Raw genomic sequence first — 12,535 nt, 5'->3', positions numbered from 1 at the left:
GATGATAAACCCATCTGACGTCGTCCACCAATTTGATGCCGACATTGTCTTCATAATGTTAATATTGTCTTTATGTTTCTTTTCGTCTTGGAATGCACCATCCCCTTTGCCATTTAATACTTGGTCAAAATTCAAACTCATGGGGTTACTCTCTTACAGAGCCCATGTAAATTTAGATGGGGAGCTATGACCTTTTTTTCAGAATGCCACGTGAATGACCTTCCTGCAGATTGCCACGTGAGTGACTTTCCTGCCCATAAGAAAAGAATACCACATCGACATTTTTTAATCGTACTTTTGACTTTTTTGTATTTTTGGCTGGAACTCTTCTTCTTTTCCTTTGCAGCTTCCTTCTCTAATGTGTGTTGTAGGAATCCTTTTTGCAATAGGACTTTTGAAAGCATGAAAGTCGGCCCCTCGTTTTCTCATTGTGAAAAAAGACTTGTTTTTCTTTTGAGTTTAAACTCTTTCCTTTCATTTGCTGTTGGCTTGTAGCTTTTGTCTCCATGCTTTTGATTAAAACTCTAAATTTACAAAGCCCATATGAATTTAGTTGGGAAGCCGTGGCTTTCCTTTGTTCTCTAAGCAAGCAGCATTCCCACGTGAATGGCATTCCAAATTTGGAAGGAACTTTTGTTTCCTACTGTAGCTTTTCCCCTCCATTTCATATATATATTTTTTTGTCTGGCATGAAACATACTTACAAGAAATAAAGGGATCCTTAATATATGGCAGCCCAACAACTTGTTTCTTTTAAAAACTAAGTCTTTGAGATGGCTTTTTCCACCATGTTCGTGCTTGTTGCTGCAGTGTTCGAAATCTTCAACTTCGAGAAGACAGCTTGGCGCTGGGACTCTCACGGAACTTTCAGGTTTGTGGTGGTTGATGGCGGAGTGAGCATGATGCGGGTATAATTGTTTTTGGACTCGGATAGATGACACTGATAATGGCTGTTCTTGTGGCTTTCTTTTGCTCTCCATGATTTTGGTGCTCAGCATAAAGGCTTTGCCTTTTGGCGCATTAAACCAAAAAGGAACGTTTTTTTATTTAAACCCTTTTAATTTCAGTGCCACCTAAGTGGCTTTCCTCCTGGTGATGACGATCATGATTTGCCATTCTTTCACATTTTTCAATAATATTTTGTCATTTTTCTAGGGAATTGCCTGCATGGCATCCCCATTTGTTTGCTCTCTTCATCACGTGTTATTGGCATTTTTCCTTTATTGGACTTATGAAAGTTTCAGAGACTGCAATGAACTTTTTATAAAAACTACAGCAACGTATCTTCAATCTTTGAAGCAGCAACATGTCTTGGTACTTGGAGCAACAACACGTCTTCGATCTTCGAAACAGCAACATGTCTTCGTTCTTTGAAGCAGCGACATGTCTTCGATCTTCGAAGCAGCAACATGTCCTTGGAATGAGCTTAAAAAATAGAGCAGCAGCAACCGTAAAAACTCTTCGAAATGAGCTCCTAAACCGGAGCAGCAACAACCATTTTAACTTCGGACTGCGCTCCTAAAACGGAGCGGCATCAACGATTTCAACTTCTGACTGCGCTCCTAAAACGGAGCAGCAGCAACCATTTTAACTTCGGACTGAGCTCCTAAAACGGAACATCAGCAATCGTTTTAACTTCGGACTGCGCTCCTAAAATGGAGCTGCAGCAATGATTTCAACTTCGGACTGCGCTCCTAAAACGGAGCAGCAGCAACCGTTTCAACTCCACATGTGGCGGCCACTGTGGACTTCTGTCGCATTTGAGCAGCTCAGACATGTTGTAGCGGTTCAGAATAGTTGGTGCAGAACTTCCGTTGGGCAGAGATCTTTAGTTGGGCTCTCGCTGGGTAGAGAGGGAGAGTTACGGTTGTCTGAACCTTTAGGAAGTCGGCGGTGGCTGCGGGTGCGGTTTCGCGGGTCGGAGAACGTTTTCGGGAACGGCGTGACTGCTTGCAGTGTTGATGTCGGTGTTGTTGAAGTGGTAGTGTTTGGCGGTGTCACAGCTGTTGCCTTGTTCGAAACCGTCCTTGCATTATCGACGGGTTTCGGGACCATCGTTGGGCACAATGGGTTCTTCTTCTTCACTTGTTAAAACGTGGAAGATGATGGTTTCTTCTCCGTTGCATTTCTGAAGAGACAAAGAAAGATGTCGAAAGTTCTTTAAACACCCAAGAGGTTGCAAGAGGCTGTGGGAAGCCGATTTGCTGCTGCATTTTGGTGAGATCTCCATTGTTTTTGTTTTTATGGAGCTGCAAATGTCTCCATCGGAGGAGACAAAGAAAGAACACTCCGTGGGTGGATGAATTGACAGCGGCAAGGACGAAGAAGACGACAAACGTCTCCAATGGTGGAGAAGATGAAGGAACAAGCCCAAGGACATGTTTGGGGGGTCGGTGTGAATTGATGGTGCATGTTTCCACCACCATCTTCTTTGCTTCGGTTAAACAAGAAGAAAAGAAAACCCCCCCCCCCCCAATTTTTCTGCAAAAGACGACAAGAACCCCCTAATAAAAATCATGAATCCATTATGAGAACGTAAATACATTTTTAAGCTTTCTCCTATCTTTTGGCTTCTTGTTGCTGTTCCTTTTCGCTTTCTTTTGCTGCTTGTCTTCTTTCTGTTTTTTTCGTCGATTTCCTTCCTCGTGTGCTTCTCAATTTCTGCAGAGTTTTTTTCTTTTTTTTCCTGCTATGATTGATGCCTATTTATAGGCATCATAGGAAGCCTCTGGAGCCTTTACGTGGGGGAGATAGAAGCCACCATTTGCTCTTAACTTCTACCACTATCTGTGCTGTAACCTTCCACAACTGCAACCTTTCCACGTTTTGCAGAAAATGGAAAGTCTTGCTCCACGTTTTTCTCCCCTTTTGTAGACTCAATGAGCGGTTCCATTAACCTCTTCCATTTTCTGTTATGTGTTCTACTTTCCCGAGGTGTGGGGAAGTTAAGGAAGGCCATCACTTTGCTGAGTTGAGAATGTGGGAGTTTAGGAGAGTTCTGGATTGACAAGAACTCTATTTTTTTAGTTTGTGCGCTGAAGAATAATCTAGCAGCAAGCCACCTCGAGTTTCTGTCCTCCAGTGACTTGGTAAAATCACCAATTCTCAACCTAAGAAATGTCATGAAGGCAAAAAGTGGAGAGTCAAAAGCCAAAAGGTGACGATAAACCGAGACAAAAATGATGATGCACAAGAAGAGGAACAAGATGTTGTTCAAGTCAGCATGGTCGGTAACAAAGAAAGAAGCAAGGAATCTGATAACGAGCCAATTGAGCATGTTAGACAGTTTCCCGCTTGTTTTCCTGTCAAAAAGAAAAATGGGCAAAGTTGTATTTGCGCAAGCTTCAGAACCCACAACAATGCACCGCCACTTCTAGAAAGTGAAGCTTATGGAATGGATGAGGAATCAAACACAGAAGAAGAGGTTCATAATGTTGCTCAAGTAAACTGTGTCACCATTGAAGATGAAACAGAGGGGAATGGTGATCACTCAACCGAGTTTATTGACAACGCTCAACCGACACCACCTTAAATAGAAGATGGGGGGCAAGCCACTGTGGATGAACTTCGAGAAATCAATCTTGGAACAGATAACGAGCCTAAGCCTATATTTGTAAGTGCTCTACTAACACTGGAAGAATTAGAAGATTACAAATGTCTTCTCCAAGATTACCGAGATGTGTTTGCATGGGGCTATCAAGATATGCCTGGTCTAGACACTAAAGTGGCAGTCCATAGATTAGCTATATCAAAAGAAAAACGTTATGTTAAACAAGCTCCACGACGTTTTCGACCCGAGCTCGAAGTACAAGCTAAGGCTGAAATTGACAAACTGATAGACGTTGGGTTTATCAGAGAAGTTCAGTACCCTACATGGCTCGCCAGTATTGTACCGGTAAAGAAGAAAAATGGACAAATTCGTGTTTGCATAGATTTCAGAGATCTTAACGACGCATGTCCGAAAGACGAGTTCCCACTTCCAATTACTGAATTATTGGTAGATGCCACAACCGGTTTTGAGGCTCTATCTTTCATGGATGGATTCTCAGGGTATAATCAAATTAAAATGGCACCTGAAGACGAAGAACTCACGGCATTCCGCACTCCAAAAGGGGTATATTGTTACACCGTAATGCCGTTTGGACTCAAAAATGCAGGAGCCACATACCAAAGAGCCATGACAGTCTTTTTCAGCGATATGTTACATAACACCATCAAATGCTATGTGGACGATCTAGTCATCAAAACAAGAAAAAGGGAACGTCATTTGAATGACTTGAAGAAAGTCTTTGATAGACTCCGAAAGCATCAATTAAAGATGAATCCTTTAAAATGTGCATTTGGAGTGACATCTGGAAAATTTCTTAGTTTTGTAGTAAGGTACCAAGGAATCGAAGTTGACCCTTCAAAAATCAAAGCAATCAGGGAAATGCCTCATCCTCGAAACTTGCAAGAGCTACGAGGACTGCAAGGGAGATTAGCATACATCAGGAGATTCATCTCAAACTTATCTGGGAGATGTCAACCATTCACAAGGCTGATGAAAAAGGATGTGCCTTTCGTATCGAATGATGCATGTCAAAACGCTCTCAGCAGCATTAAAGAGTATCTTTTGAAACCCCCGGTGTTAATGGCTCCAATTAAAGGGAAACCTTTAATTTTGTATATCGCAGCACTTGAACGCTCACTGGGGGCAATGCTTGCACAAAACAATGAAGAAGGAAAAGAAAATGCGCTCTATTATTTAAGTCGAACGCTTGTAGGGGCAGAGTAAAATTACACTCCTATCGAGAAGGTTTGCTTGGCCTTAGTCTTTGCTGTGCAAAAGCTACGACATTACTTACTGTCACACAGCATTACTTTGATATCTAAAGCGGACCCGCTCAGATACTTGTTGTCAAAACCAGTACCATCTGGTCGTCTTGCAAAATGGTCATCGCTACTATCGGATTTTGAAATCAAGTATGTTTCTCAAAAAGCCATAAAGGGACAAGCACTAGCTGATTTCTTAGCAGCTCATCCTGTTCCCGACAACATGGAGTTACCGAGCGATTTACCGGATGAAGAAGTATTCTCGACATACATTTCTCAATGGCAACTTTACTTCGATGGAGCGGCAAGGAAAAAAGGCGCGGGGGCAGGAATTGTGTTCATCACACCATATGGAGGCCTAATCCCGTATTCATTTTCGCTCATGGAGTTATGTTCAAACAATGCGGCAGAATATGAGGCACTCATCATTGGACTTCAAATTGCGCTTGAACTACATGTTGATTGCCTTCAAGCTTATGGTGACTCACAATTAATCATCAAGCAAATGAATGGTCAATACGCTGTGAAAAATGAAAATCTAGCCTTGTATCATGAAAGAGCAAAACACTTGGCGTCACAATTCCAAGAAATCAACATTGCTCACATTCCAAGGTCTGAAAATAACAAAGTCGATGCATTGGCAAAGCTAGCGGCATCTCTAACTCTCCCTGAAGAAAGAGAAGTTAAAATTACAGTTGGAGAACGACATTTACTTCCTTCAACATTTGAGCGGATTAAAGAAAACCCTGAAGTCAATGCGGTTACAGTCCTGGAGGTAGATGAACGTTCAGATTGGCGGCAATCTTTGATTGATTATCTTCAATATGAAAAACTACCAACTGATCCCAAAGGAAGAGTTGATGTACGAAGAAGGGCCAACCGATTTGTGTATTTGAATGACACACTATACAAAAGGTCTTTTGATGGAATATTGCTAAGGTGTTTATCAAATGAGGAAGCAGCCTACACTCTCTCCGAAACTCATACCGGTACTTGCGGAGCCCATCAATCTGGACCTAAGCTTGCAGTTCAATTCAAAAGACTTGGGTATTACTGGCCTACAATGGTTCAAGACGCAATGAAACACGCGAAATCATGTCGGGCAGGTCAAATACATGGAGACTTCAAGCATCAAAATCCATTGCCCCTCCATCCGACCATCTTGTCTTGGCCATTCAATGCATGGGGTTTAGATGTGATAGGCATGATAGCCCAAAAATCGTCCCTCCAGCATCAGTACATCTTAGCAGGCACGAACTATTTCTCAAAGTGGGCTGAGGCAATACCGTTGAAAGAAGTGAAAGCGGAAGATGTTGCAAATTTCATAAAGAAAAATATAATCTATCGCTATGGAGTCCCGTCCAAAATAATTTCAGACAACGCTCTCTACTTCAAGTGTAGGGCCATGGTCAATCTTTGCAAAAAGTACAACATTCAACAAGCCTTCTCCGCAAGTTACAACCCAACTGCCAACGGTCAAGCAGAGGCTTTCAACAAGGTGTTGTGTAACATCCTGAAAAAGATGGTGGCAAAGAACAAAAGAGACTGGCACGAACGACTTCCCGAAGCATTATGGGCCTATAGGACTACCGTCCGTACATCCACCCGATGTACTCTATATAGTCTGGTGTATGGATCAGAAGCTGTGCTACCTTTGGAAATTCAACTACCTTCCTTAAGAGTAGCCACACAATTGACAAATCCTGAAGAAAATGTAAAAATCAGGCTAGCGAAACTTGAAGCACTTGATGAAAAACGACTTGCAGTGCAACAAAGACTTGAAGTCTATCAAGCTCAAGTGGCAGGTGCATTCAACAAAAAGGTTAAGTTTAGATCATTCTCTATTGGAGATTTAGTCTTAACCGTCCGAAGACCCGTCGTCATCACTAGAAAGATGCATGGAAAATTTGAAGCCAAATGGGAAGGACCGTATGTTGTCACCAAAGTCTTCACAAAAGGTGCCTACGAACTCTCTAATGCCGATGGGAAATGCATATACCCATGCGTTAACGGAAAGCTCATAAAGAAGTTCTACGCATAAACAGTGCCCAACGAACTCCGAGAGGGAAGCAAGTACAGAGGAAGCAAATCAAGATGAATCTTTCCTCTGAACTACGTATGACTTGATCCCTCAAAAAGGGTACGTAGGCAACCTATCATTAAATATGGGTGCAGTCATAAAAAAATAAAAAATAAAAAATTCTCCCCGAAATCAACGGGTGAACTACGTTCGGCTTGATCCCTTCACAGGGTACGTAGGTAGTCTAGTTTTATTTCTAGATACAACCGTAAAAACATTTTCCCGAAATCAAGGGATGAACTACGTTCGGCTTGATCCTTTCACAAGGTACGTAGGTAGTCTAGTTTTATTACTAGATACAGCCGAAAAAACAATTTTCTCGAAATCAAGGGATGAACTACGTTTGGCTTGATCTCTTCACAGGGTACGTAGGCAATCTGATCCAAAAAAATTAGATGCAGCCATAACTCACCAAAAATCATTCTTTTCCCCCTACAGGATTAGCATTTGTTCGAACTGCCATATGCTAACATCTTCAAAAATTACCAAGGCCAAAGCCACTAGAGGTGACTTTAAATTGAAAGTGGCAAAATCACTTCTTCAAATTGTCATGTGCTAGGCATATGTAATTTTTCACTTGTGTAAAGTGATGAAAAAATTACTAGGGCAGAGCATAAGGATTTTTTTTTTTTTTTTTCACTTGTAAAGTGATATATAAAAAAAAAAAAAAAAAAAAAAAAAGGGAATAGAAGTCTGATCCATGCGTGCTTGACTATAAAGAAGCTAGGACCAAATAATCAAATTTGTTCACGGGAGCTGCGCAGCAGCTATACATAACTAAAAAAGGGTACGCCAATAGTTATGTTGGAATTATGGTGCAGCTGCTTGTAAGGAAGTATGCCATGTAGAGCCTTTCAACATCAACCTGTGTTTACCCACAGGTACTGTCAGCATCTATGTTTAAATAAACGATGCAGTTACCTACAAAGAAACATGCTGTGTGGACTAAAAAGTAGCAGTTATGGTGCAACTATCTACAAGGAGACATGCCGTGTAGACCAAAAATTAAAAGCAACGGCTATGTTTGAATAATGGTGCAGCTGTGTACAAGGAAATATACAGCGTGAAACTCTTTTAAACATCAAACTACACCTGCCCACGACAGGGAAAACGGCAGCAAGAGACAAGACCAAACTCTCTCGTTTCCCCTATATAAAAAAAAAAAAAAAAAAGTGGAATCTCTATATATATCAGAAATGGCTACCAACAAACAGCCCAAGCTGCACGATTTGTTCTCCAATGGCAAAACAAGCACCTCTCATGCGGCGTTAGTGGTTGCGATAAAAGTGTGCCCACCCTTTGTCGCTTCAACAAAAAGAATTCCTGAATAAGCATCATCATCGTTGCGTCACCATCGCCGTCAACAAAAGGAAGTACTGAGCACCACCTCTAGCCCAGCAATACGCAACAATTATCCACTGTTCCACACTTCCAAGATTGTTTCTCTGCTAATAAGAAGAGAAAAAAATGAATCTAAAAAATAAAAGCACGAGCCAAAAGATACAAAAGAGGCTTTCGTCGTATCAAAAATATATGGAAGCAAGCATTCTAATGTTGAACATGGAGGATGACCGGCCAAAGCATAAACTGAGCAAGGGAGATGATTAAAACAGGTGATTAAAATTCAGATGAGTCTCAAACATACTGGGATGTCAAATCACTATCAAATCAAAAAAAGAAATGGAACCAGTGAAGAGAAAATTTCAAACCTCGCACGTGTCAAAGCAATTTCCACGCACGATGCTTGAGGGGGCAACTGTTGAGCCATATATTTTCATAGAGAAAATATATTAGCAAGTAGAATAAAAGATGGGGCCACTTAAAAAAAATAGTAGTCCAAAAACATGGACCGACTAAAAATGAGGTTCAAATTATATATATCTTTTATATATATATATATATATATATATATATATATATATAATTATATATAAGGAAAAAAAAATCTCAACAGCCCACAAACTAAAAAAATAGAGTTCTTGTCTATCCAGAACTCTCCTAAACTCCCACATTCTCAACTCAGCAAAGTGATGGCCTTTCTCAACTTCCCCACACCCCGGGAAAGTAGAACACATAACAGAAAATGGAAGAGGTTAATGGAACTGCTCCTTGCGTCTACAAAAGGGGAGAAAAACGTGGAGCAAGACTCTCCATTTTCTGCAAAACGTGGAAAGGTTGCAGTTGTGGAAGGTTACAGCACAGATAGTGGTAGAAGTTCAGAGAAAATGGTGGCCTCTATCTCCCCCACGTAAAGGCTCCAGAGGCTTCCTATGATGCCTATAAATGGGCATCAGTCGCAGTAGGAAAAAAAAAGAAAAAAACGCTGTAGAAATTGAGAAGCACACGAGGAAGGAAATCGACGAAAAAAACAGAAAGAAGACAAGCAGCAAAAGAAAGCGAAAAGGAACAGCAACAAGAAACCAAAAGAGAGGAGAAAGCTTAAAAAGGTATTTACGTTCTCATAATGGATTCATGATTTTTATTAGGGGGTTCTTGTCGTCTTTTGCAGAAAAATGGGGGGTTTTTCTTTTCTTCTTGTTTAACCGAAGCAAAGAAGATGGTGGTGGAAACATGCACCATCAATTCACACCGACCCCCCAAACATGTCATTGGGCTTGTTCCTTCCACTTCTCCACCATTGGAGACGTTTGTTGTCTTCTTCGTCCTTGCCGCTATCAATTCATCCACCCACGGAGTGTTCTTTCTTTGTCTCCTCCGATGGAGACATTTGCAGCTCCACAAAAACAAAAACAACGGAGATCTCACCAAAATGCAGCAGCAAATCGGCTTCCCACAGCCTCCTGCATCCTCTTGGTTGTCTAAAGAAGTTTCGACATCTTTCTTTGTCTCTTCAGAAATGCAACGGAGAAGAAACCATCATCTTCCACATTTCAACAAGTGAAGAAGAAGAACCCATTGTGCCCAGCGATGGTCCCGAAACCCGTCGATAATGCAAGGACGGTTTCGAACAAGGCAACAGCTGTGACACCGCCAAACACTACCACTTCAACAACACCGCAAGCAGTCACGCCGTTCACAAAAACGTTCTCCGACCCACGAAACCGCACCTGCAGCCACCGCCGACTTCCTAAAGGTTCAGACAACCGTAACTCTCCCTCTCTACCCAGCGAGAGCCCAACCAAAGATCTCTGCCTAACGGAAGTTCTGCACCAACTCCTATGAACTGCTACAACATGTCTGAGCTGCTTAAATGCGATAGAAGTCCGCAGTGGCTGCCACATGTGGAGTTGAAACGGTTGATGCTGCTCCGTTTTAGGAGCGCAGTCCGAAGTTGAAATCGTTGCTGCAGCTCCGTTTTAGGAGCGCAGTCCGAAGTTAAAACGATTGCTGATGTTCCGTTTTAGGAGCTCAGCCCGAAGTTAAAATGGTTGCTGCTACTCCGTTTTAGAAGCGCAATCCGAATTTGAAATCGTTGCTGCCGCTCCGTTTTAGGAGCGCAGTCCGAAGTTAAAATGGTTGCTGCTGCTTTGGTTTAGAAGCTCATTTCGAAGAGTTTTTACGGTTGCTGCTGCTCTATTTTTGGAGCTCATTCCAAGGACATGTTGCTGCTTCAAAGATCGAAGACATGTCGTTGCTTCAAAGAACGAAGACATGTTGCTGTTTCGAAGATCGAAGACGTGTTGTTGCTCCAAGTGCCAAGACATGTTGCTGCTTCAAGTATTGAAGATACGTTGCTGTAGTTCTTATAAAAAGTTCATTGTAGTCTCTGGAACTTTCATAAGTTCCATAAAGGAAAAATGCCAATAGCACGTGATGAAGAGAGCAAACAAATGGGGGATGCCATGCAGGCAATTCCCTAGAAAAGGACAAAATATTATTGAAAAATATGAAAGAAGGGCAAATCATGATCGTCATCACCAAGAGGAAAGCCACTTAGGTGGCACTGAAATTAAAAGGGTTTAAATAAAAAAAATGTTCCTTTTTGGTTTAATGCGCCAAAAGGCAAAGCCTTTATGCTGAGCACCAAAATCATGGAGAGCAAAAGAAAGCCACAAGAACAACCACTATCAGTGTCATCTATCCGAGTCCAAAAACAGTTATACCCGCATCATGCTCACTCCGCCATCAACCACCACGAACCTGAAAGTTCCGTGAGAGTCCCAGCGCCAAGCTGTCTTCTCGAAGTTGAAGATTTCGAACACTGCAGCAACAAGCACGAACATGGTGGAAAAAGCCATCTCAAAGACTTAGTTTTTAAAAGAAACAAGTTGTTGGGCTGCCATATTTTAAGGATCCCTTTATTTCTTGTAAGTATGTTTCATGCCAGACAAACAAATATATATATGAAATAGAGGGGAAAAGCTACAGCATGAAACAAAAGTTCCTTCCAAATTTGGAATGCCATTCACGTGGGAATGCTGCTTGCTTAGAGAACAAAGGAAAGCCACGGCTTCCCAACTAAATTCATATGGGCTTTGTAAATTTAGAGTTTTAATCAAAAGCATGGAGACAAAAGCTACAAGCCAACAACAAATGAAAGGAAAGAGTTTAAACTCAAAAGAAAAACAAGTCTTTTTCACAATGAGAAAACGAGGGGCCTGCTTTCATGCTTTCAAAAGTCCTATTGCAAAAAGGATTCCTACAACACACATTAGAGAATGAAGCTGCGAAGGAAAGAAGAAGAGTTCCAGCCAAAAATACAAAAGAGTCAAAAGTACAATTAAAAATGTCGATGTGGTCTTCTTTTCTTGTGGGCAGGAAAGTCACTCACGTGGCAATCTACAGGAAGGTCATTCACGTGGCATTCTGAAAAAAAAGGTCATAGCTCCCCATCTAAATTTACATGGGCTCTGTAAGAGAGTAACCCCATGAGTTTGAATTTTGACCAAGTATTAAATGGCAAGGGGGATGGTGCATTCCAAGACGAAAAGAAACATAAAGACAATATTAACATTATGAAGACAATGTCGGCATCAAATTGGTGGACGACGTCAGATGGGTTTATCATCTAGTGGACTTATTCTGTGTCAAAACTCGAAGGTACAAAACCGCTTCAATTAGCTCAAAGTCATTCCAATTACTTACGAACTACGCTGTTTTGATTCCGTTAAGGATACGTAGGCAGTCTGATCAAGTTTTAGACGCAACCGTGAAGCTGAAACGAATCCCTGGTTTATATAAACTAAATTCACTCCTGCTATCAAATACCAAAATGGCACGAAGCCGAAGAAAAATTTTCAAAGGGCACGAAGCCACAACAAATCTCAATGGCACGAAGCCATATCAAGTATCAAAAGGCACGAAGCCGCAACAAATCTCGATGGCACGAAGCCATAACAAGACTTAAATGACATGAAGCCACATCAATGCTCCTCGCCCGTATGAGCTAAAACTGCACAAGGCATCAATGCTCCTCGCCCGCATGAGCTAAAACTGCACAAGGCATCAAAAGCTCCTTGCCTGCACAAGTTGAAACTGCACAAGGCATCCAAACCCAAATACATGAACTACGAGTAACTTGATCCCTCGAGAGGGTACGTAGGTAATCTAGGGTCCGACCAAGGTGCAGTCACAAAATCAAACAAACACCCAAATCCTCAAGTTATGATTTATTCAAATTAGAATCAAAGGGTATTCCTTTCCAAAAGAAGGGTATTCCTTAAGTTTTGTGTAAGTTTGAAT

The 12,535-nt window shown here is 41.5% G+C and overlaps 2 protein-coding genes across 2 annotated transcripts in view; both read left to right on the top strand.

The window, feature by feature from the left end:
• LOC126588753 (plant intracellular Ras-group-related LRR protein 6) overlaps nt 1-12,535 on the top strand; it is a 65,081-nt gene that overhangs the window by 42,938 nt on the left and 9,608 nt on the right. The window lies entirely within an intron of this gene.
• On the top strand, nt 3,395-6,853 carry LOC126590417 (uncharacterized). The gene is made up of 3 exons (XM_050255879.1): nt 3,395-3,482; nt 3,591-4,770; nt 4,855-6,853. The coding sequence occupies exons 1-3, from the start codon at nt 3,395-3,397 to the stop codon at nt 6,851-6,853; spliced, it is 3,267 nt and encodes a 1,088-aa protein (XP_050111836.1).

Source organism: Malus sylvestris, chromosome 11 (genome assembly GCF_916048215.2).
Source record: "Malus sylvestris chromosome 11, drMalSylv7.2, whole genome shotgun sequence".
In the NCBI taxonomy this organism is placed as follows: Eukaryota; Viridiplantae; Streptophyta; class Magnoliopsida; order Rosales; family Rosaceae; genus Malus; species Malus sylvestris.
Note: the sequence above shows the minus strand (reverse complement) of the source record. Positions and strands in the feature narration are given on the sequence as shown.